This window comes from Pongo abelii, chromosome 20, assembly GCF_028885655.2.
Source record: "Pongo abelii isolate AG06213 chromosome 20, NHGRI_mPonAbe1-v2.0_pri, whole genome shotgun sequence".
Taxonomy (NCBI): Eukaryota; Metazoa; Chordata; class Mammalia; order Primates; family Hominidae; genus Pongo; species Pongo abelii.
Genome location: NC_072005.2, coordinates 43,423,494 through 43,448,287, shown reverse-complemented (window position 1 = coordinate 43,448,287; position 24,794 = coordinate 43,423,494). Strand labels below are relative to the sequence as shown.

The following is a 24,794-nucleotide window of genomic DNA, read 5'->3' as shown; positions in this document are numbered from 1 at the left end:
TCTGACGGTGGACTCCTCACCTGTAGGAAATTTAATTTTCCAGATGTTTTCTTTTCCTCTGCTTTTTCTTTTCTTTCTTTTTTTTTTTTTTTTTTTTTTGTTGTTGTTAAGATGAAGTCTCGCTTTGTTGCCCAGGCTGGAGTACGGTGGCACGATCTCAGCTCACTGCAACCTCCATCTCCCGGGTTCAAGCAATTTTCCTGCCTCAGCCTCTTGAATAGCTGGGACTACAGGCACACACTGCCACACCCAGCTAATTTTTGTATTTTTAGTAGAGACAAAGTTTCACCATGTTGGCCAGGATGGTCTTGATCTCCTGACCTCATGATCCACCCGCCTTGGCCTCCCAAAGTGCTGGGATTAAAGGTGTGAGCCACCACAGATGTTTTCTTATATCTGCTTCTGTTTGTCTTTCTTTTTGCTCAAATTTCTTTCCATAGTTTCTTGTCTCCACTTCCTCCCTATAGTTGTTTGTCATCTGAGCTGCTTTTCCCAACTTTTACATGTAATTTGTTGTCTACAGATTATACTTATCCTTGTTTTGCTGAATGTTGAGCTTGCAAAGATTTTTTTCACTCTCCTTATTGCTTTCAGATCATTTTAAGGAACAGAAGCCCATGATACTGTAAAGTTTCTATGTCTTACATTTTAGATTTTTCTCTTATAAACAGCATGTACTTAATTCATTTAAATATTCAATTTGGTCTCTCTTTTATCTGATGAGTTTAATCTATATTTATTAAGATAATGAAAGATGTGTTTCTATCACCTCATTTCTATGTATCATACCTCTTTTTTCCTTCTTATTTTATTTCTAATATTGGATTGGTTAATGTTTTCTAATGTTTTCTTTATTTCATACCCCTTTTCCTCAACTGGTAAAATCATGCATTCTATTTGTTTTTTTTTTCTTTCTTTCTTTCTCTCTTTTTTTTTTTTTTTTTTTTTTTTTAGATGGAGTCTCGCTGTGTCACCCAGGCTGGAGCGCATTGGAGCGATCTCGGCTCACTGCAACCTCCACCTCCCAGGTTCAAGTGATTCTCCTGACTCAACCTCCCGAGTAGCTGGGACTACAGGTGCATGCTACCACGCCTGGCTAAGTTTTGGATTTTTAGTAGAGATGGGGTTTTGCCATGTTGGCCAGGCTAGTGTTGAACTCCTGACCTCAGGTGATCTGCCCACCTTAGCCTCCCAAAGTGCTGGGATTACAGGCATGAGCCACCATGCCCGGCCTCTATTTTTGTTTTTTTTCTTTATGGTAGTTTCCTTAACATTTTTAATATACACATATAACAGAATGTTAAATCTGACTTTCCGTGTTCTGGGAGTTTTATTTGAGATCAGTAGGTGTTTGATAACATATGAAGAGCATGCTAAGAGATTGTGAAGGATTTTTTTTTGTGACTCTTAAATTATTATCCTCTTAGGTATAAAAATTAAAATGATGATTTCTCCAGAGAGAACTGTTGATGTCCTCTGTGGTGTTTCTCCTTCTCTCTTGCTTTTCTCCCTTGTCAGTCCAAGTGAGGGACATGTCAGAGAATCATTTGGAGAATGTCATAGGTATCCCTGTGAATTTGGGGTATGCCTGGATAAAAGTTTAAAGAAGTGTAAGCTTTCAGGAAGCTGGTCATGAGTCAGCTCTGTCTGTGGAAGTCTCTCACTCCAAGGTTTGTTTTTGTCAAGCATTCCAGTGCTTCATGGAAGGGTTTTAATTCCAACTCCCTATCACTGGCCCGAGTCCTGGGTCTTCTCTTTACCAGGGCAATACTATCCAAGCCACTAGCCATTATGGTCATTGATATTTGTGGTCTTTATGGGCTCTGCTAACTACACTTTCTCAGGACACAACAGTAGTCAGCACTTGTTGCTGTGGGTTACCCTCTACTTCCCTAGTTTCTGGTTCCTGAAGCTCAGGTACTTGTTATTTTACCCTTCTTGGATTTTGTAGTGTGAGGCTTTCAGGTTATTTTAGCCTGGTGTCTTGTCATAATTGGATATCTATATGAACTTGTTCAGTGTCTGCCTTCTATGCTAGACAGTAAACCCCATCCAGGCAGATACTCATTCTCCTTCCCTGCTTCATCTCTAGCTCTCAGCAAGTCGGCATATAATGAGCCGTGAGGAAATATTTGTGGAAAGTGGGTGACTTTTACATATATGAGGACTTCAGTAGGAAAGAGGGATGGTGGTTAATAAATGTAATTATGTCCACAAATATTAGATTCCTAATAAAGAGAGCTAGGCCCCTGCATTATTTCAGCTAAGCTACAGCTGGCTCACCTAAACTCACCTAAAAGCTTTACTTAATGTATTTTTTGTTCTGTTTCTAGACTATATAAAGCACCCACTTCACTCTATTCTTTTTCTTTTTTTTTTTTTGTTTGTTTTTTGAGACGGAGTCTCGCTGTGTCGCCAGGCTGGAGTGCAGTGGTGCAATCCTGGCTCACTGCAACCTCCACCTCCCAGGTTCAAGCGATCCTCCTGCCTCAGCCTCCCGAGTAGCTGGGATAGGTGTGCACCACCACGACCAGCTAATTTTTTGTATTTTTAGTAGAGACGGGGTTTTCCCATGGTGGCCAGGATGGTCTCGATCTCTTGACCCTGACCTCGTGATTCACCCACCTTGGTCTCCCACAGTGCTGGGATTACAGGCGTGAGCCACTGCACCCGGCCTTTTTTTCTTTTTCTTTCTTTCTTTTTTTTTTTTTTTTTTTTTTTTTGAGATGGAGTCTTGCTCTGTTGCCCAGGCTGGAGTGCAGTGGTGCAATCTTGGCTCACTGAAACCTCCACCTCCTGCATTCAAGCGATTCTCCTGCCTCAGCCTCCCTAGTAGCTGGGATTACAGGCATGCACCACCACACCCGGCTAATTTTTGTATTTTTAGTAGAGACGGGGTTTCACCATCTTGGCCAGGCTGGTCTTCAACTCCTGACCTCATGATCCACCCGCCTCGGCCTCCCAAAGTGCTGGGATTATAGGCATGAGCCACCACGCCCGGCTTTTTTCTTTTTTTTAGGACAGGGTCTTGCTTTATCATCCAGGCTGGAGTGCGGTGCCATGATCACAACTCACTGTAGCCTTGACCTCCCAGGCTCAAGCAATCCTTCTGCCTCAGGTACTCGAGTAGCTGGGGCTACAGGTACTTGCCACCACACCCGGCTAATTTTTGAAAATTTTTTTAGAGACAAGGTCTCATGTTGCCCAGGCTGGTCTCAAACTTCTGAGCTGAAGTGATCCTTCTGTTTCAGCCTCCCAAAGTGTTAGGATTACAGGCATGAGCCATTGTTCCAGGTCACTCTATTCCCTTTTAAAAATGAAATTAAGGCCGAGTATGGTGGCTCACACCTGTAATCCCAGCACTTTGGGAGGCTGAGGCAGGAGAACTGCTTGAGGGCAGGAGTTTGAGACCAGCCTGGGCAACATAGCAAGACCCCATCTCTACAAAAAATAAAACATTAGCTGAGCATGATGGCTTGTGCCTGTAGTCCAAGCTACTTGGGAGGCTAAGGCAGAAGGATCCCTTGAGCCCAGGAGTTGCAGGTTACAGTGAACTTTGATAACTCCAGTGCATTCCAGCCTGAGTGTCAGAGCAAGACTTTCTAAACAAACAAATAAAATCAAATTTATTTAGGTATAATTTTCATGTAATAAAGTATACCATATTTTTTTGATGAGTTTTGACCAATTTCTATACCCATGTAACCACTACCACAGTCAAGATACAGAACATTACAAGACTACAAAAAGTTCCCTTTCATCTCTTCCCACTCAGTCCTCCTAAATCTTGGCCCCATGTAACCACTGATCTACTTTCTGCCCCCGTTGGCTAGATTATATATTTTTTTTTTTTTTTTTGAGACAGAGCCTCGCTCTGTCGCCCAGGCTGGAGTGCAGTGGCACGATTTTGGCTCACTGCAACCTCCGCCTCCCAGGTTCAAGCGATTCTCCTGCCTCAGCCTCCTGAGTAGCTGGGACCACAGGCACACGCCATCACGCCTGGCTAATTTTTGTATTTTTAGTAGAGATGGAGTTTCACCATGTTGGCCAGGATGGTCTCCAACTCCTGACCTCGTGATCCACCTGCCTTGGCCCCCCAAAGTGCTGGGATTACAGACATGAGCCACTGCGCCCGGCCTAGATGACTCTTTTCTAGAATTTCATATAGATGGAATCATACAATACGTGCTGTTTTGTCTGCCTTCTTGTACTCAGTATTAAGTTTTTGAGTTTCATCTATGTTGTTGCAAATACTAGTAGTTCATTTTCATTCCTATCTTTTTTAAAACAAAGGAGTTTCTCCTGTTTCTAAAGGAGCACTTTTTTTTTTTTTTTTTTGAGATGGAGTCTCACTCTGTCGCCACGGCTGGAGTGCAGTGGCGCAATCTCGGCCCACTGCAACCTCCTCCTCCCAGGTTCAAGCGATTCTTCTGCCTCAGCCTCCCGAGTAGCTGGGATTACAGGCACGTGTCACCATGCCAAGCTAATTTTTGTGTTTTTTGTAGAGACGGGGTTTCACCATGTTGGCCAGGCTGGTCTCAAATTCCTGGGCTCAAGTGATCCACCTGCGTTGGCCTCCCAAAGTGCTGGGATTACAGGCAAGGGCCACCGCACCTGGCCTCTAAAGGAGTACTTCTCTAATTTATCTTGCTGCCCTTCCCTCTTTCCCAATTCCCTTAATTTCCGGTCTAACATCAGATGTTGTTGATTAAGAGACCTTTACCTTCCACAGGTTCTGTAATCCAAGATGTCTATAAAGAGCTGGGATATCACTAGGAAATCATCTTCATCCAGACTTATTCCTGAGTGGAAGAACTTGAAGTTCCTCATAAATAAGATCCTGAAGGACAGAAAGGTGATGTGTATGAGAGCTGTGCGCATGGTGGCCCTGGACTAATTATTCCTGCCAAGGCAGGCTGTGGCATGGGCAAGACATAGGCAACTTTGGAAAGGCCCTTCCACATCCCCCAATAACTTCCCCTGCTAAATTAAGATGATCGCATTAGGTAAGTTAGAACACTTTCTGCTGCAATAACAGAAAATGGATTTATATGGATTAAACAAGTAGGAGGCATCTTTGTCTTACGTGTTGTCAAGGACCTGCATTCTTTTTCTTTCTTTTCCACCATTTCTATTATGTTCGCTTATTATCCTAGGGTTACAAGATACTTGTTGCACTTCCAGGTATCAGCCTCAAATTGCAAGTAGATAGAAGATAGAAGAGGGAAGGTCAGAGAGCCACAGGGCCGTGCCAGCCTTGGAGTACCATAGTAGTATTCTATGTTGCTAGAGATTCTGGGTCCATGATCACCCTAAACCAAATCAGAATTTTATTCGGATGGAAGGAGGGGGAAGAGGAAGGAGAAGGGTTTGATGTAGAGTAGGTAGCAGTAATATCAGGCAGATACATTGCGTTCATTTAAGATATTCTTAGTTTTTTTCCATAGCAAAGCATTGATATTGTTTAATGAGTGAATGAATTGTTTGTACATAAAGGCTGGAAAAGAGAAAAGGAATATGATTAACTAATGGAATAAGAGGTATGTAAATAAGCTTTCTGATTAAGAGAGATGAGGGGTTGGGAGCTCAGACACCAGGGTCCTTTCACTCAGCTCTGCTACCTTTACTGAATCAGCAATGACAATGGTGCTGTAAGCTCTTGAGATCTGAAAATAAGAAATACAGGTAGGGCTGGGCATGGTGGCTCACGCCTGTAATCCCAGGACTTTGGGAGGCCAAGGCAGGAGGATCACTTGAGCCCAGGAGTTCAAGAGTAGCGTGGGCAGCGTAGCGAGACCCCATCTCTACAAAAATAAAAAATCCAAGTGTAGTGGTGCATGACTATAGTCCCAGCTACTCAAGAGGCTAAGGTGTAAAGATTGCTTGAGCCCAGCATTTTGATGTTACAGTGAACTATGATCACACCATGGCACTCTAGTCAGGTCAACAGCAACAGAGCAAGACTGTTTCTAAAGAAAAAAAAAAAGAGAGAGAGAGAAAGAAAAAAAAAGAAATACAGAAAGAAGAGAGATTCTAAGTTGTAGACAGATATTGGCCTCAGGGCCTCAGTATAGTCTCAAATCCTTTGTGGATGCAGGAAGCAGGTATGATGGACATTATAAGTAAAGTTGTTTTAACACTTTGGTTGATTTAGTATTATACCCTCCAGCTTAGGTGGTCAGACCACAAATTCTGATGCAGAGAAACTTGCAGAGTTAGATCCATGGGGCATTATTCAGGAGGCGAGTATAGTTCAAGTAGCTACTGAGAAGGGTGACCCCAAAAGTAAACTTCATGAACTCAGTTTTGGCTGATCAGCATGAGGAGTTCAGGTACATAAATTACAGACATCTGCTACATCACTGGAAGGTGGTATGTATTGTATATGTTCTTCTGTGTAACCTATTACAAGGTATGTAACTCCCTTGATAGGTACATATATACACACACCCCACATGGCCAGAAGAGCTGACACACAGCTAACTCCATGTTGTAAATAGCACACATTCCTCTTGAGTACACACAAGAATAGTGACAGAATGCCGAGCACGGTGGCTCATGCCTGTAATCCCAGCACTCTGGGAGGCTGAGGTGGGCAGATCACTTGAGGTCAGGAGTTTGAGACCAGCCTGACAAACATGGCAAAACCCTGTCTCTACTAAAAATTCAAAAATTATCCGGGCATGGTGGTGGGCGCCTGTAGTTCCAGCTACTCGGGAGGCTGAGGCAGGAGAATCACTTGAACCCAGGAGGCAGAAGTTGCAGTGAGCCAAGATCGCACCACTGCAGTCCAACCTGGGCGACAGAGCAAGACTCCATCTAAATAAATAAAGAAAGAATAGTGGCAGAAGTGCATGCCGCAAAGTCTGCCACACATGGTGGCCATTCTATCACATACTCGAAGTATGAGTTTCCCAAAGGTGCTGTATCATGTGTGTGTGTGCGATTCTAACAAGAGTGGTCCTTTTGGTGTAGGCTGGAACTTAAAAAAGTTGTTCCAATTGTGACAGGTATACATATTTGCTGGGTTCCTCTGTCATACTCATACAGAATTGTATTCCTTTTTTTTTTGAAATGGAGTCTCGCTGTCGCCCAGGCTGGAGTGCAGTCGCCCAGGCTGGAGTAGAGTGGAGTGATCTCGGCTCACTGCAGGCTCCGCCTCCTGGGGTTCACACCATTCTCCTGCCTCAGCCTCCCGAGTAGCTGGGACTACAGGCGCCCGCCACCACACCCGGCTAATTTTTTGTATTTTTAGTAGAGACGGGGTTTCACTGTGTTAGACAGGATCAGGTGAGCCACCGTGTATTCCTTTCTTTGTAAGCACTTACTTGTTTTGTATAGTCAGTTGTTAGTTATTTGTTTAACGTCTGTTTCCCCTCTGACTCATCTTAAGAGCCAGAGCCATGTCTGTTTTGCTCAGCACTGTACCCTTAGAGTCTTTTATAGAACCTGTCAGCCTTTCTCAACTGTGGCTCTTCATCTGAACCATGGAACACAGAACATGATTTGAGGGGCTACTTTCTCATTTCTCTCAATGCCTCATAACTAGCAGCATTCTAGATGACTAGGAGAGAAATTAATTCATTATGTAGATTGGATACTTTGGGACATGAGTGCTTACTTTTTTTTATGGAAACTTGGTTGAGAAAGTGTAGAAGAGACCGATTGATACAGATGTATTCTGTTGCAAACTGAGGGCGAGGGAGGGATGACTCCTCCAATGCTGCTTTCCAGTAGTAGGGTAAATGTTGGTTATCTCAAAAACAACAAATGACCACTCATCTCTCAGTAAATATTTATTTATTTATTTAACTTACTGAGACAGGGTCTTGCTGTGTCACCCATGCTGGAGTGCAGTGGTACAGTCATGGCTCACTGTGGCCTGACCTCCTGGGCTCAAGCGATCCTCCTGTCTTTCTTAGCCTTCCAAGTAGCTGGGACTACAGTCATGCACCACCATGCCCAGCTAATTTTTGTATTTTTTGTAGAGATGGGGCTTTGCTGTGTTGCCCAGATTGGTCTCGAACTCCTAGGCTCAAGCTATCTGCTTGCCTTGGCCTCCCAAAGTGTTGAGATTACAGGTGCAAGCCACCACACCTGGCCAGTAAATATTTCTTAAATGAATGAATGAGTGGGGACTCAGAACTCTTAACTCAGGTCATTCTTCTCTCTCAGATTGATGAAGAACCAAAGAATGATGTGGTTCTACTGAGTGACTGGCCTAAGACTCTATACCAGGAGTCTCACCATCCCCAGAACAAGCCTTTTGTCTGCTTCTACTACTCCATCAAGGCCAACTGTTTTGTCTCCTTAAACTGGATGGAACCCTGTGGAAAAATGCAGGTAAAGCCACCTCATTTTTCCCCCTCTCCTTCTTAATTCAATTTACATGCATCACACCTGAACTGCCCTCATTTTAGAATGATGGTAGTGACTGTGAATTAGCTCATTTTAGTACCCGTCTCCATATCCCAGTTTGACTGGATGCAGTGATCCTTCTTCACCTCATGTTATCAGGCCCTCAGAATTCATATTCTCCATAAAGTAGACTGAAGGCCAAGAAAAGGGCCTTGAACATGGTGCTTCTATCACATACCCAATTCCTAGTATAATAGTCCCCACGTATTCATGGGGGATACATTCCAAGCCCCCAGTGGACATCTGAAATTGCAGATAGTACCAAACCTGACTGCCATCAATTGGAACATGTTTCTGTTCATGTGGCTCACCTACAAATTTAATGCTTTTTCCATCATAACTAAGTGCTATCATGCACTGTGGCCATACTGCGTGCACTTGAGGTGCAACAGCAAAACTAGCATGAATTTCTCTTTCCTCCTTCACAATTTCACAGAAGATTCATTCTTCTTCTTCTTTTTTTTTTTTTTTTTTTGAGACAGAGAGACAGAGTCTCACTCTGCTGCCCAGGCTGGAGTGCAGTGGGCGATCTCGGCTCACTGCAACCTCCGCCTCCCAGGTTCCAGTGATTCTCCTGCCTCAGCCTCCTGAGTAGCTGGGATTACAGGCGCGCACCACCGTGCCCAGCTCATTTTTGTATTTTTAGTAGAGATGGGGTTTCACCATGTTATTCAGGCTGCTCTTGAACTCCTGACCTCGTGATCTGCCCGCCTTGGTCTCCCAAAGTGCTGAGATTACAGGCGTGAGCCACTGCACCCGGCCCGAGAAGATTCATTCTTACTATAGATTGTAGCAACCTCAGCATACAATTGCTTTCCTTATTAAGTCAAGAACCTTCACCTTTTCACTTAACGCATTTTGTGGCGTCTCTGTGGCATATCTGAATTGCCAGTATTACTATTCTTGTGCTTTGGGACCATTATTAAATAAAATAAGGGTTTCTTGAACACAGGCACAGTGATACTGTGACAGTTAATCTGATAACTGCGATGGCTACTAAGTGACTTAACAGGCAGATAGGGTATATAGTGTAGATAGGCTGGACTGAGGGAGAATTCAAGTCCCAGGCAGGATTGAATGGGACTGCCTGAGATTTCATCCTGCTATTCAGAACAGCATGCAATTTAAAACTTATGGATTGTTTATTTCTGGAATTTTTCATTTGCTATTTTTGGACTGCAGTTGACCACACAGGTAATTGAAACCACAGAAAGGGAAACCGTGGGTAAGTGGGGGCTGCTGTACTAGGAGACTCCTAAAGTCAAGCTGTCTAGTTTTTCCTTAGTCACAGCAGAGGGAACAGGGATCTGGATAGTCAGCCTTCCCTACCCCACACTCTGGGAAGCGACCCGCCTCCACAGTCAGGCTTTCATCTCTCATCCCCTTCTAGGCAGTACTTTGGATACAGAAAAAGGGTACAGAAATGAAAGGAACGGTAGAGAAGATGAGGCTTCGCATGATGGATCAGCTGCCGCCCATCCAAGCAATGGTCCACACAGGTTCCTACCACATGTTAATTGCTTACTGTGGTGACATGCGCCTGAGGCTTTTTGGAGATCACCGTCGAGCGTTCAGATTTCTGGGTACAGTGCCCTGTCATTTCTCCACCAGCTGCCTCCTCTATGATCCAGAAGCTGAGTTGCTGCTATCTGGTACCCTGGGGGCTGTTGTTACCTGGTTTATCTTACCAAATGGCAGGGGCATCGAGATGGCTCAAATAGTACCTATGGCTGATCATGAGCTTGTACAGGGATTTTCCCTGAATGGCCCTCAGGGATCCATGTTGGCTCTGTGTGAGGATACAGTGAGGGTCTTCATTCACCGGGGTCAGGGCCAGCTGGAAGAAGTGAAGAAGTTCACTCCTGTCGCCAGTGGCTCTTCCATCACTTGCTCCTTTACTTGTGTCTCTCAGGGCAATTTCTACGCTGGAAACAGGGCTGGAGAGATCCACGCTTGGGGTTTAGACCAAGGTAACTTCCTCCACAGCTTTCAAGCCCATTCCTCATCAGTGATATGTATCCATAGCCGGCCAGAGATCCACACCTTACTAACAGCAGGCAGTGAAGGCATAGTGAGGGAATGGAATCTTACTTATGGGAACTTGCTGCGACAGCTGAATATTGACAAGGATCTTCAGAGACTGCAGTTTATTGATAATACCACTTTTTTCTGCCAGACCACCTACAGTTTTTCATTGCATCACCTGCCCTACTTTTATAGCCTCTTCAATGTCTGTGGTTCTGCTCCCCAGCAGGTGCAGCGGGTCTGCTGCGGCCATAACTGGACTCGGATTCTATGTGCCACTGAGGATGGTTTATTGCGCTTCTTGTCTCCAGTAACAGGGGATCTCCTGGTTATCACCTGGCCTCTACTTGTTATGGATAAGGCTTTGGCTTGGGCCTATGACTCAGAGAGAGAGGAGCTCTTTGTGGCAATAGGCAGTTCAGAGGTGCTGGTGTTTGATGCAACACGCTCTCCTTGTACAGCCAAGTATCTTGTGGGCACTTCAGCAGACCGTAAGGATAGAGTAAGATGCTTGGCCTATGGGAGGTCCCATCTGCAAAAAGGCCTAGGAGGATTGATGTTCTGTGGGCATGAGAGTGGCGTTGTGAGAATCCTTTCCCACTATAGTTGTGCCCGAATAGAGAAGACTGTTCACTCTGGGGCAGTATTGGCATTGTCTACCCTGGAAGGCCCTCAGGAAAACGCCTTGCTCTGTTCCTATGGCACGGATAACATCATACACTTGACAGAGGCCGTGCTTCAGGTGAACAAGGTAGTCCTTCAGCCTGTCGGCAAAATCCTCTGTGGCTGCCCCCTAAAACGTGTGATACTCTTGCCAGGTTCTGTGGGTGCCATCACTGAAAGCTACTGCTGGCGTCTCTGGCACTATGAAGGCTTTCTGACATCTTCAGAATCAAAACAGAGCTTTGTGTGGAGAGAGACAAAATGCCTGCATGAGTGTGACATCACTTCATTTGATGTCTGCCTTCCTCTGAAACTTTTTGTCACAGGTGGCATTGATGGCTCAGTCCGGATCTGGGACTTCCATGGTAGACTTGTAACCGAGTTCGACTCAGCCCTGCATTTTGGCCCGCTGTGCTTTGCCAATAATCGAGGTGACCTGTTGTTGACTTTCAACCAGAGTATCTACATGGTATCTTGCTTAAAGCTGCTCCCTCCAGCTCAGCTGGTTCACCTGAGTATCCTAAAAAATGCAGATGAAATACAAGAAGTCCCTAAACCCTTCCTTCCTAGCTTCTTCTTTATGTTTGAAACAGTATTTGTACCCAGATTTGTCTACCTTGGAAAAGGGCGGCAGGAATTACAGGGGCTAGAGACCCTTGTCAACAAACGGTTCATTGCTTTTGACAATACTGTGCCTCATGTTGTAGAAGAAGTGAGAAGCATGTCCCTTGTGATTCAGAAGACCAAATTTCCTCTTTTGGAGGATAAGGATATTGATTTCTCTACTCTTGATTCCAAGTATAATCGTCCCCGACATGAGGTTCCTGCTCCGTTGCAGCTGGCTGGCTGGGATGGATTCAATGCCTACCAAATGCTACAGTGCTTCTTTGGTCAAGGGCGGCAATGGCCCTTTGCTCCTGATGGCTACATCCCCAACTCAGTGATCCGTGCCCGCCTTTGGCCTGAGGGTACCCCAGTCTTCCTATGCTGTGATCTGTATTCATCCTACCAAGTTAAGGACTGGGACTTGTCATCTATGACTCTAGTAGAAGAGAAAATTTCAAGGAGTCAACAAAAGGATAAATCCAAGGTGCGAAAAGGAACTTCGCCTGATACTCTTGAAAGCATGGCAAACCAAAATTGGATGAGAAGAAAATATAGTGGAAGGCTTATGGATGATTTAATAGAGGCCATCCTCAACCTCACAATTTACTGCTCTGTAGAGCAATACAAGAGATATTTTAGGGTACTTGAACGTATTTTTGCCACTTGCCAGATACCTTCAGATTTGGTTTCTAAGACTGCCCATCGCCTCCTACAAGATACAACCCATTCCAATCCACGTATCCGTGAGCTAGCCTGGGAGGCGCTGGATAGGCTAGGCCTCATGAACCATCATTTTGGTATTCCACTGGCTATGGGATTGATGGACAGTGATGAGAATGTGCGGGCTAAGGCCTTATACCTTATGGTAAGAGTCACAGGCATTCAAACCAAGACCAGGCTGGTACACCTGCTGAAGAAACAAGAAACTCTCCAGAAAATGCAGTAAGTTGGATGGTGACCTTCTCCTCTTCTGGTTCCTTCCATCTCCTATCCTCCAAAATCTGACTGTTTCTTCCGATTTCAAAAACGCTTTTTAAATTCTATTCCTGCCACGCACGGTGGCTCATGCCTGTAATCCCAGCACTTTGGGAGGCCAAGGCGGGCAGATCACCCGAGGTCAGGAGTTCAAGACCAGCCTGGCCAACGTGGTGAAACCCTGTCTTTATTAAAAATACAAAAATTAGCCGGGCGTGGTGGTGCCTGCCTGTAGTCCCAGCTACTCGGGAGGCTGAGGCACAAGAATCGCTTGAACCCGGGAGGCGGATGTTGTGGCAAGCTGAGATGGTGCCACTGCACTCTAACCTGGGCAACAGAGTGAGACTCAATCTCAAAAAAATAAAAATAAAAATAAATAAATTCTCTTCCTCCCCCTTTGTTCTTTGTTTCAATTTGCTCTTTTACCCAGCACCTACCCCTTTCCTTCTGACCACTGACTAGCCTGTCTTTTCATCATTTCTTCAGTTTCTCAAGATTCCTCAAGACTCATGTCCACAAATCTCCCAAAGAAGCATCATGTGTCCCACTGACTATAGGCATACCTTGGAGATATTGTGGGTTTGGTTCCAGACCACTGCAATAAAGTGAATATTGTAGTAAAGCAAGTTACATGGATTTTTTAGCTTCCCAGTGCATATAAAAATTATATTTACCCTAGACTGTAGTCTATTAAGTGTGCAGTAGCATTATATCTAAAAAATCAATGCACAGGCCGGACGCGGTGGCTCACACTTGTAATCCCAGCACTTTGGGAGGCCGAGGCGGGCGTTATCACCTGAGGTCAGGAGTTCGAGACCAGGCTGGCCAACATGGTGAAACCCCGTCTCTACCAAAAATATAAAAATTAGCTGGGCGTGGTGCTAGGCACCTGTAATCCCAGCCACTAAGGAGGCTGAGGCAGGAGAATCACTTGAACCCAGGAGGCGGAGGCTGCAGTGAGCTGAGATCGCAGCACTGCACTCCAGCCTGGGTGACAAGAGCAAAATTTCATCTTAAAAAAAAATCAATGCACATACCTTAATTAAAAATACTTTATTGCTAAAAATTGCTAATGATCATCTGAGCCTTCAGCGAGTTGTCATTTTTTTTTGTTGGTGAATGGTCTTGCCTTGATATTGATGGCTGCTGACTGGTGGGTGCTAAAGGTTGAGGTGGGTATAACATTTTATTAAAATAAGACAAAGAAGTTTGCTGCATCAGTTGACTCTCCCTTTCATGAAAGATGTCTCTGTAGCATGTGGTGCTGTTTCATAGCATTTTACTCAAATAGAACTTCTTTCAAAACTAGAGTCAATCTTCTCAAACCCTGCCACTGCTGTATCAACTAAATTAATGTAATATTTTAATATCCTTGTCTTTTCAGCAATGTTCAAAGCATCTTCACCAGGAGTAGAGTCTTAATCCATTCAAGTTTGATCATGATGTTGCAGCAATTCAGTCACATCATCAAGCTCCACTTCTAATTCTATTTCTCTTGCTATTTCCACCACAAGTAACTGCAGCAGTTACTTCCTCCACTGAAGTCTTGAACCTCTGAAAGTCATCCATGAGTGTTGGAATTAACTTCTTCCAAACTTCTGTTCATGTTGATACCTGACTTCTTCCCATGAATCACAGGTATTCTTAATTGCATCTAGAATGCTGAATCTTTTCCACAAGGTTTTCAGTTTACTTTCCCTAGATCCATAAGAAGAACTGCTATCTATGGCAGCTATTGCCATACAAAATGTGTTTCTTAAATAAGACTTGAAAGTCAAAATTAATCCTTGATTCATTGGCTGAAGAATGGATGTTGTGTTAATAGGCATGAAAACCACATTAATCTCCTTATACATCTCCATCACATCTCTTGGGTGATGAGGTACATTGTCAGTGAGCAGTAATATTTTGAAAATGATCTGTCTTTCTTGGCAGTGGGTCTCAATATTGGCTTAAAATCTTCAGTAAACTATGCTATAAAGAGATGTGCTGTCATCTAGGCTTTGTTCTTCTACTTACAGAGCACAAGCAGAGTAGATTTAGCACCATTCTTTAGGATCCTAGGACTTTCATTATGGTAAATACACATGAGCTTTGACTTAAAGTCACCAGGTGCATTAGCCCCTAATAGGAGACATGGCATGTCCTTTGAAGCTTTGAAGCCGGCCATTGACTCCTCTCTAGCCATGAAAGTCCTAGATGGCATCTTCTTTGAATAGAAGGCTGTTTTGTCTACAATGAAAATTTGTTATTTAATGCAGTCACCCTCATCAGTTATTTCAGCTAGGTCTTCTGGAGCACATGCTGGAGGTTCTCCATCAGCACTTGCTGCTTCATCTTGCACTTTTATGTTCTGGAGACAGCTTCTTTCCTTCAACCTCATGAATTATTCTCTGCTAGCTTCAAACTTTTCTTCCACAGCTTCCTCAACTCTCAGCCTTTGTAGAATTGAAGAGCGTTAGGGCCTTGCTCTGGATTAGGTTTAGGCTTAACAGAACATTGTGGCTGGTTTGATCTTCTATCCAGACCACTAAAACTTTCTCCACATCAGCAATAAAACTGTTTCGCTTTCTTGTCATTGTGTGTTCACTGGAGTAGTACTTTTAATTTGCTTCGAGAACATTTCCTTTGCATTTGCAACTTGACCTGCTGTTTGGCACAGGAGACCTCGCTTCCAGCCTGTATGGACTTTCAACATGCTTTCCTCACTAAGTTTAATCATTTCTAGCTTTTGATTTAAAGTGAGACACATGTGACTCTTCCTTTCACTCGAACACTTAGAGGAGATTGTAGGGCTATTAACTGGCCTACGTTCAATATTGTTGTGTCCCAGGGAATAGCGAGGCCTGAGGAGAAGAGATGGGGGAATGGCTGGTTAATAGAGCAGTCAGAATACACACAACATTTATTGATTAAGTTCACCATCTTACATGGGTGCAGCTCACGGTGCCTTGAAACAATTACAATAGTCACTTCGAAGATCACTGATAACATATCACCAAAATGGATACAATAATAATGATGAAAAAGTTTGAAATACTATCAAAATTAGCAAAATGTGACAGAGACAAGAAGCAAGCACACGCTGTTGGAAAAATGACGCTGAGAGGCTTGCTCTAGGCAGGGTTGCCACAGACCTTCCATTTGTAAAAAACACAGTGTCTGTGAAGCACAATAAAGCAACGCACAATACAACGAGTTATGTGGCACTACATTCCTTGCCATCCCTCAGTCTTTCTTTTTTCTTTTTTGAGACAGAATCTCATTCTGTCGCCCAGGCTGGAGTGCAGTGATATTATCTTGGATCACTGCAGCCTCTGCCTCCCGGGTTCCAGTGACTCTCCTGCCTCAGCCTCCCGAGTAACTGGGATTACAGGCACCCACCACCATGCCCAGCTAATTTTTGTATTTTTAGTAGAGATGAGGTTTCACCATATTGGCCAGGCTGGTCTTGAACTCTTGACCTCAAGTGATCCACCCACCTTGGCCTCCCAAAGCGTTGGGATTACAGGCGTTAGCCACTGCATCCAGCCACATTCTTTCTTCTTTAACCAGACTTTACTTCAGCCTGTTCTAAATTACTACTTTATCCCTCTCTTCCATTGTAACTTTTTCTTTTTTGAATTTTGTTCTATCACTAGCTTAGTACTGTCCTTCTTTTCCCTTGACTTATATAGGCAAGAAATTATCGGAGAAATCACTCTGGGCCAACTGCTGAATATTCAAGCTGAAGATATACAGTCCCTGCTTATTCATGTGGAGCAGCAGCTAAATGAAAACTTGACTTTGTTACAAAGAGAAAAGTCATTTACTTTTTCTTTTGATATACCATGGTCTGAAGAACTTAAGGTCTTTTCTGAAGACATGTTCATACCTTTGTCAGAACCTGTAAAGATCACCAAACCAAAGAAAACAAAGAGACATTTTCAAGCAAGGAGCAGAAAGCTTAGTATGTATAGGGTGATATATGGGGCATGTTTGGGGCCAACCTCAGGGCCCCAAAATACAGGGTGGGTAAGGCCAAGGTATATGAAAGGATACTAGTGAGAATGGAGTTCAGTGGGAGAATCTTATTCACAGAAAGTGACATTCCTGAGAAAGATCTACCCCACAGCAAATACCAAGCTCTTATTTCGTTAGAATATGGATGGTGGGATGAAACCGAGCATTTCCATATCATAAAGCCTTAGTCCCCCTGCTTTGTATCTCTTATGGTAGCTCAATGAATTAGATTTTACAAAGGATCTTACTCAAGACCTCTGTGTTTCTGTTAACTGTTTTTCTCCCAATATCTCTGCAGTTAAAAAGGATCTGAGAGTTGCCAGGAAGCACAGAAAGACAAAATTGGAAAAGTCTAGTTCCATGTTGATGCCTTCAGAAGATGCAGGTGAACAAAGAGAGGCCGGGAAATCAGAGCAAGTTGAAACCCAACATGTTACCTTAGAGCCAGAGCTACCACTGAGTTCTGTAAGCACAGTCAAATCCCAGGATTATGCTGAAACAGAGAAGGAGGTCATTTTACAAGCTATAGAGGCCATGGAGGCCACAGAAGCCCTGGAGGCCACAGACACCATGGAAGCCATAGATCAAGGTAACATGAAAGATTACGGAGATGTGATCTCTAAGCTGGAAAGAAAAGAACACATTAAAAGGCTTTGGAAAAAGGCAATGAGAAAAAGCAGAATAGCAGATGTGCAGTGGAAAGAGAAAAAAGATTTGAAGGATATTTCAGAGGTGACTACAGAAGAACCTAAGGAAGACGTCATAAAAATTGATGAGAAAGAAGAAGGTAAAAGGAAGAAAAGTGAAAAGAAGAGCCGGGGTTTGGCTGGGACTCCTGGACGTGCAGGTAGACCAGACACCAGATCTTGGAGGGATGGCATTTGTTCTCTTGTCACTTCAAGGATAGCAAGTTCCCATCCAGGAATGTTAAGGGATCTGGGCAAAGAATTGGTAGGCCTGGCTAGGGTGATACTTGCTGACCGACAGCCCAGCTGGACTCTCTTCCAAGAGATATGCCCCCTTTTACAGGATTCAAGCTCAGTCTCATTAGAATTAGATGACAGAGTATTGGAAGAAACACCCACCATAACAAAAAAAGTCATTAAAGAGGCTGTCAAAGACAAAAGGACAGCAGTATTGACAGAACGAGAGGATAAAAAAGTGTTAAAGGAAGATAAGGAATTTTCTCAAGAAGGAAAGAAAAAGAAAGCTGTTTTCCCAGCAGATCGCTTAGTCTTAGAGAAAAGGAAATTTAAAAGAAAAATGAGGAAACTGGCCAAGCAAGAAGGGAAAATAGCTAAGGAAGAAAGGAAACTGACAGAGCCAGAGGAAAAAATGCAGAGAAAGGAGAAACCAACCAAAGATAAAAAGAAACCAACCCATCCAGAAGAAAAAATGGCCCAGGAAGAAGAAATACCTGCTTCCCCACAAAAGGAATTAATTATGGAAGATCAGAAGTTAGTCCTAGAAGAAAAAAGACTAACTGGAAAAAGGGGACGACTACTAGGGAAAGGAAAGGAAGTGATCAGGAAAAAGAAGAAGCCAATCCTGAAAAGGGAAAGGTTGGAATGGGAGAAGATGCAGGCCCAGGAGGAAAGCATGAGGGCCCAGGAAGAGAAAGAGCTGGCTGAGGAAGAGGAGGAGCTGGCTGAGGAAGAGGAGGAGCTGGCTGGGGAAGAGGAGGAGCTGGCTGGGGAAGAGGAGAAGCTGGCTGGGGAAGAAGAGGAGCTAGCTGAGGAAGAGGAGGAGCTGGCTGAGAAAGAGGAGGAGCTGGCTGTAGAAGAGGAGGAGCTGGCTGGGGAAGAGGAGGAGCTGGCTGGGGAAGAGGAGGTGGTGGCTAAGGAAGAGGAGGAGCTGGCCTGGGAAGAGGAGGAGCTGGCCTGGGAAGAGGAGGAGCTGGGTTGGGAAGAGAAGGAGCTGGGTTGGGAAGAGAAGGAACTGGGTTGGGAAGAGGAGGAACTGGCTGAAGAAGAGGAGGAAGTGGCTGAGGAAAAGGAAGCACTAATCCTAGACATAGAGAAACAAGTTGGAGAAAGAAAGAAACACATCTGGGAAAAGGAGAAACATGTTGAGGAAGAGGAGAAAGAGTCCTGGGAACTGGGGAAACTGGTTCAGGATCATTGGTCTAGAGAAGAGGAAGGACTGTCTGGGAAAGAGAGAGAACAGACATTAGAAATGGAGAGGTTGGCAGAACAAGAGAGTAAATTAATCCAAAAAGAGAAATGGTTTGGCAAAGAGGCCCTTTATGGGGAACAGAAAGAACAAGACCAGACAGAGAGGCAGGCTCAAAAAGAGGAGAGCAAACAGTTAGCCTGGGAAAGAAAGAAACTGTACCTAGAAGACAATGAAAAGTTTGGAGAACTGGAGAAATTGTCAAAAGAAGAAGAGAAATTAGCTCAAAAAACGGAGCAAGAAGCTGAGAAAAGAAAACAATGGGCCAGAGAAAAAATAAAACAGGTCTCCAAAGAGGAAAAAATCACAGAGGAAATCAAGAAAGGGTCCCCCAAAGAAGAGAAACAGACCATAGGAAAAGAGAAAAAAACTGAGAAAAAGAAGAAACAGATTGAGAAAGATGAGAAAGCAATTGAGGAAGAACAATGGATTCAGGAAAAACTAGCCTTACAAAAGGAGAAACTGGCCCACGAAGAGAGAGTATGGAGTCAGAAAGACATGAAACAGTCCTGGAAAGAGGAGAAAGAGGTAAAGCCAAAAAAACGAGTCTGGAAAAAAGAGAAATTGTCCCTAGAAGAGGAGGAACAGGCTGGTGAAATGGAGGAACAGTTCCAGGAAAAAGAGAAAGAGGCCAAGGAAATAGAGAAAAGGGCATTGGCAAAGAGACAGGCCCCAAAAGACAGTAAACTGGCCAAGAAAAAGAGTCATATTGCTGAGAAAGAAAAGGCAACGGCCAGGGAAGGAATTGGCATAACTGAGAAAAAGAAAAAAATAACCCAAGAAGAGAAAGAAATTATGAAAGGAGAGGGCAAATTGTCCCAGGAAGACAGGCAACTGGCCTATGACATTACGACCAAGGAGAGGGATGTTGCCAAGAAAAAAAAGAAAACCAAAGAGGAAAGAAAACAGGCAATGAGAAAACTGGATATGGAAAAAGGGATTGGTTCTGAAGAAAAAGAGGCTCGCTCCAGGGAAGAAAATATAAGAATGAAAGAGAATCAACTGTTTGGGATCCTGGCAGGAATAGTTAGAGAATTGATTACAGTTCCTTCAGAAGAAAGAAAAATAACTGAGGGAGAGACATCATCCATTATAGAAAAGAGTGAAATTGATGGCCGCAGGTGGGAATTTTTTAAGGAACAGGAGGAAATAATTGAAGAAGAGAAGGAACAGGCTCAGAAAGATAGGAAACTAGAAGATAGACTGGCCACCAAAGAGAGAATGGTAACTGATAAAGAGAGCTCGGAGGAGGACCGAAAGTTATTAAAGGAGGTCCAGGAAAAGATACTATTCAATAAAATCCAGGTACAGACTATGTTAAAGGAGTTTCAGAAGACAAATTTGTTAGAAAAAAGGCAGGTAGAGGAGCTTCTGAAGAGAGTTGAGGAGCATAAACTAGAGAAGACTCAGATGAAGTGGTTATTGGATAATCTCAGAGGTATACTATTTGAGGACTTATATAAGAGCTTGACGGAGAAGGAAACAGAGGAAGGTCTAATTAAGAAGGGGAAAGAGGAGGAGATTCTGCCCAAGAAAGAGAAAAGGAAACGTCTGATTAAGAAGAAGAAAGCAAGTACAAGTGAAGAGGAATTGGAGGATAACTTGGCTAAGAAGCTAAAGGAAAAGGGTTCGACTCAAAAAAGGAAAATGGAAAAGAGGTTGACTAAGGAGAAAGAGAGGCTGAGTAAGAAAAAAGAGGGCCTACAAGAGGAAGAGAAGAGCCTTAGCGAAGAGGAGTGGGGGCGCTGGAATGAGAAGGAGGAAGAGGAGAGCCTGAGTGAGAAGGAGGAGGACAGCTTGAGTGAGGAGGAGGAGGAAAGCCTGAGTGAGGAGGAGGAGGAAAGCCTGAGTGAGGAGGAGGAGGAAAGCCTGAGTGAGGAGGAGGAGAGCTTGAGTGAGGAGGAGGAGGAGGAGAGCCTGAGTGAGAAGGAGGAGAGCTTGAGTGAGGAAGAGGAGGAGGAGAGCCTGAGTGAGGAGGAGGAGAGCTTGAGTGAGGAAGAAGACAGCTTGAGTGAAGAGGAGGAGGAAGAGGAAATGGAGGAAAAAGAGAAGGAGGAGGAGGAAAAGCAGAAGGATGTGGAAAGCCTGAGTGAAGAGAAGGAAAAGGAGAGCAGACTTATGGAGGCAATGTTCTCAGAAGAGGAGAGAGTATTGAAAACAAAGTTCTCAAAGGAAGAAGTGAGATTATCTAGGCTGGTGACTGAAGGTGAGGATCTTGCTGAGGAAAGGGAGGGTACAGTTAAAGGAGAAATGCATTTTAAGAAAGAGGGCTTGCTTGATGTAAGGAGATACTCCAGACTTATGGACAAGGCTATGTGGCCAACAGTTCTGAAGAGCCTCTCCAAAATACCATGCCAGGTAACCCTGGAGGAAAAAGAAGGAATGCCCCTGAAAGTGTTAGAGGATCACTTGGATTTTGAAGACAGAGAGGGCAGTCAACTTCTTGGAGTACACCCCGTGACAAGTTCATTGGGAAGAGAAGAGAATGAACTCTTGGAGAAAGCCAGAGGTATGTTTTTACAAGCCATGGAAACAGGCTTAGAGACCCAGGTCCCAGAAGGTCTCCATAGGCCAGAGTTTCAATTATCTGATACTTTCATGGAACCACAGAAACCTAAACACAGACCCAAAGGTGAAAGATGGAAGTGGTTCTTGGGGTATCAGGATTCTCTGATGGGGGAAACTGATGGTCAGGCTCCAGCTCCAGCCCCAGCCTTTTCACCTGAAATGCCAGGTAGGAGATATCGAAGGCCGGCCTTCTCAGAAGCAAGCTTCTCAGATGAGGATTGGATTAACAATGCCTTAAAAAGGCTGGAAGCAGGAAAGCAACTTTCCAGGGACAGTTTTCATCGACTGAGTCAGATCCTCAGAGACTTTACTTCAAAGAGTTACTTGAAATGGATGCATATGTCCAATCTTAAGGTCATTGCTAAACATCTCAGGCAGAACCTAGAGTTAAGTCACACTGATATATTACAACCTTGCAAGGAGGTTTTGAGTTCAGTGCCCTTAAAAGAGATCCCTCCAGTTAGAAGAAAAGAAACACAGAAGTGGTTGGGACCATCCTCTATACCCAAACCAGTATTACCATCAGCCATCAAGAGGACTCAGACCCCACAGGCTCTCAGCTGGCATCTCTTAGCTGAGTCCTACAGGAAGAAGCAGGCAAAACAGTTATCCACTGCTCTCAAGGAGATAAAGCACCTTTATCCAGTCACAAGGGATGTTCCTACAGCTGTTTGTCCCTCTGTGGATAAGAAATCTCTAGCCTTGGTATTTGAGGAGGACTTCCCAGCCTTGACGAGGAAGGGTGAGAGCTCCAAATTTCCAATGGCAAAGAAGGAAGCACTGCCCATCCCTGCTCCAGTGATAGCATCAACTACCACAAGAATTCAAGTCCCTAAAGCTATAAACTGGCATCTTTTGGGAGAGCCTCACAGGAGCACGCGGGTACAACAGTTATCTGATGCCCTCAAAGAGATGGAGATGCAACATTTTTATCCTGCCACAAGAGACATTTTCACAGGTGCCCATGCCTCTGTGGACAAACAAACTCTAGCACTAATGTTCCAGAAGGATCTCGGGGCTTTTAAGGGTAAGGGCAGGCCACCCAAATTACCCAAATTGGAGAAGAAGGCACAACCAATTTCTAAAAAGAAGGAAGAGATGCCTTTGTGGGAGACGTTTGTGGCACTGTACCATGTTTTGCGGATGCTGCAGCAGCGATATGCAAAAGACAGTGCTGCTTGGATGGAACAATTCTATCAGCTCATGGACTTGTACCAACTTAAGTCCCCCAGAATCCAGAGGCTTCTACTAGAGTTACTGCAGAGAGAGGAACTTCAACCCCAAGAGACCATCTACAAAAATGCCCTGAAGACCAAGGAGCTGGCACCTGGTGAGCGCTTGTTCTACCACCTGTTTTGTGGTCATTCCCGTGACCCTGCGGGTCTCTTCAAGTTCCAGAATGTAGTACCCCTCCCTGGGCAGAACAAAGTCCATACTATCCAACCTGAGGGCATTGCCCAGTATGGCTTCCTAGAACTTGCCTGGAAAAGCCTACCGCAACTCAGTCCTCACCGTATTGAGAGGCTGCCCAGTATTCCTACTCTTACTATGATTGGGCTTAATATTAGGACTTTGGGATCCTATGGGAAAATGAGCCTGGGCCACAGATTTTAAGCCTCTTTACTTGTTCCCCACTTTGAGGTGGGGCTAGATGCAGACTCATCTTCATTCAGCTCCAGAAACCTGCTACTGTGTACTGAATAAAGTGACATTTCTCAGCTGTAACAAATATTCTAGCTTCTCTTCTTCCTCAAGCCTAGAATCCCTTGGAAAGTGGCCAGAGAAAACAGATGCCCTTTGTCCTAAAGGGGACACTTTTTCGGTTAGTGCAGTATATCCTTTAGAGGGCAACGGCCAGTATCTGATCACTTTTTCATAGAAAAGTCTGCCCTGGCACTCTTTCTCTTTGGCTACTATTCCTTTCCTTAGAAGGTCTTAGAGGCATCTGGCTGGGCACGGTGGCTTATGCCTATGTAATCCCAGCACTTTGGGAGGCTGAGGCAGGCAGATTACCTGAGGTCAGGAGTTCAAGACCAGCCTGGCCAACATGGCGAAACCCTGTCTCTACTAAAAATATAAAAATTATCTGGGCGTCATGGCGGGCGCCTGTAGTCCCAGCTACTTCGGAGGCAAGAGAATCGCTTGAACCCAGGAGGCGGAGGTAACAGTGAGCCCAGATCGTGCCACTGCACTCCAGCCTGGGCAACAGAGCAAGACTCCTTCTCAAAAAAAAAATGTTTGCATCTATATTTATATATGAGATTATATTCTAATTTCCTTCTGTATTATATTTTCCATATTTGATATGTCATATCAGTTCCTTAAAAAAGAGATAGAACTTGTCTTTGAAAACGTATGGAACTTTTTATATCTGTTGATTTGTTCTGTTCATGTTAGACTTTTAATCACCTTAAAGGTGATTATATGTATATGTATATAAGTATTTTTATATGAGCCCCTAAGTAAAAGTATCCCATGTTTTCTGTTTGTTAATTTTTGTTTTGCGGACTTTTTTGAGACAGGGTCTCACTCTGTCATCCAGGTTGGAGTGCAGTGGTGCAATCACAGCTCACTGCAGCCTCGACCTCCCAGGCTCAAGCAATCCTCCCACCTCAGCCTCCTGAGTAGCTGGAACTACAAGCAGACACCACCATGCCTGGCTAATTAATTTTTTGTAGAGATAGGGTTTCACCATGTTGTGCAGGCTGATCTCGAACTCCTGGGCTCAAACAATCCTCCTGCCTCGGCCTCCCAAAGTGCTAGAATTACAGGTGTGAGCCACCACGCCAGGCCTCTTTTGGTTTTCTCCTGAGCAGCCACAGCTGTGTGCATGTGCACAGCCTTACAGACCTCTAGGAACCTGTGGGATCTTAGCAAGGCCCTCTATTGCTGTCTCATCCCATGGTTCTTCCTGTTAACTGTCTGGTCTGCCATTTTGTTAATTACCCTAACCGGTATGGAGCTCAGGCTATTATTAGAATTCCCTGATTGTCACTGAGCTCTCCATTGTTTTCAGCAGTACTCAGGGCATGCATTTTTTTCATGTCTGCTACTAACTCCATTCTGCCCCCTCTGATAGTACCGTTGAACTGCCAGTCCTGAAGGTAGACTTGAGGGGAGGGGCAGGCAGGATGGGAACAGCACCTGGCTAAAATACCATAAATCCCACTATTCTTTCCAAGAGTCAGTAGACTTGCTTTCAACAAATGCTTCTTAATTATGTCCACGCTCTTGATCAGCTTCCAACGTTTTTGAATAGTAGTTTTTGACAATTTTGTACACTTTTATCATTGCTTTTAGGGGAGAGGATTTCATAAACTCCTCATTAACCATTCCAGAAGTCAGTCCAGAATATAATTGGTTTT

At 44.2% G+C, this 24,794-nt stretch overlaps 1 protein-coding gene and 1 long non-coding RNA gene across 7 annotated transcripts in view; one reads left to right on the top strand and one right to left on the bottom strand.

Moving 5' to 3' along the window:
- Nucleotides 1-23,158, top strand: part of LOC129051959 (WD repeat-containing protein 87-like) — a 30,695-nt gene extending 7,537 nt beyond the window's left edge. For 3 of the 5 annotated variants that reach the window (XM_054540308.2, XM_054540307.2, XM_054540306.2), the window contains 5 exons: nucleotides 4,733-4,855; nucleotides 8,176-8,343; nucleotides 9,809-12,654; nucleotides 16,365-16,636; nucleotides 16,988-23,158. In XM_054540308.2, the coding sequence (XP_054396283.2) occupies nucleotides 4,748-4,855; nucleotides 8,176-8,343; nucleotides 9,809-12,654; nucleotides 16,365-16,636; nucleotides 16,988-23,043 (9,450 nt within the window). In that variant the 5' untranslated portion in view covers nucleotides 4,733-4,747 and the 3' untranslated portion in view covers nucleotides 23,044-23,158. Of the gene's footprint in view, nucleotides 1-954; nucleotides 1,029-4,732; nucleotides 4,856-8,175; nucleotides 8,344-9,808; nucleotides 12,655-16,364; nucleotides 16,637-16,987 lie in introns of those variants that run through there. The other 2 variants (XM_054540305.2, XM_063720072.1) reach the window with 2 other exon arrangements.
- LOC134760713 (uncharacterized) overlaps nucleotides 1-24,794 on the bottom strand; it is a 102,190-nt gene that overhangs the window by 36,628 nt on the left and 40,768 nt on the right. The window contains exon 6 of one of the 2 annotated variants that reach the window (XR_010138620.1): nucleotides 4,724-4,840. This is a non-coding gene — a long non-coding RNA (uncharacterized LOC134760713). Of the gene's footprint in view, nucleotides 1-4,723; nucleotides 4,841-12,972; nucleotides 15,534-24,794 lie in introns of those variants that run through there. The other variant, XR_010138616.1, reaches the window with a different exon arrangement.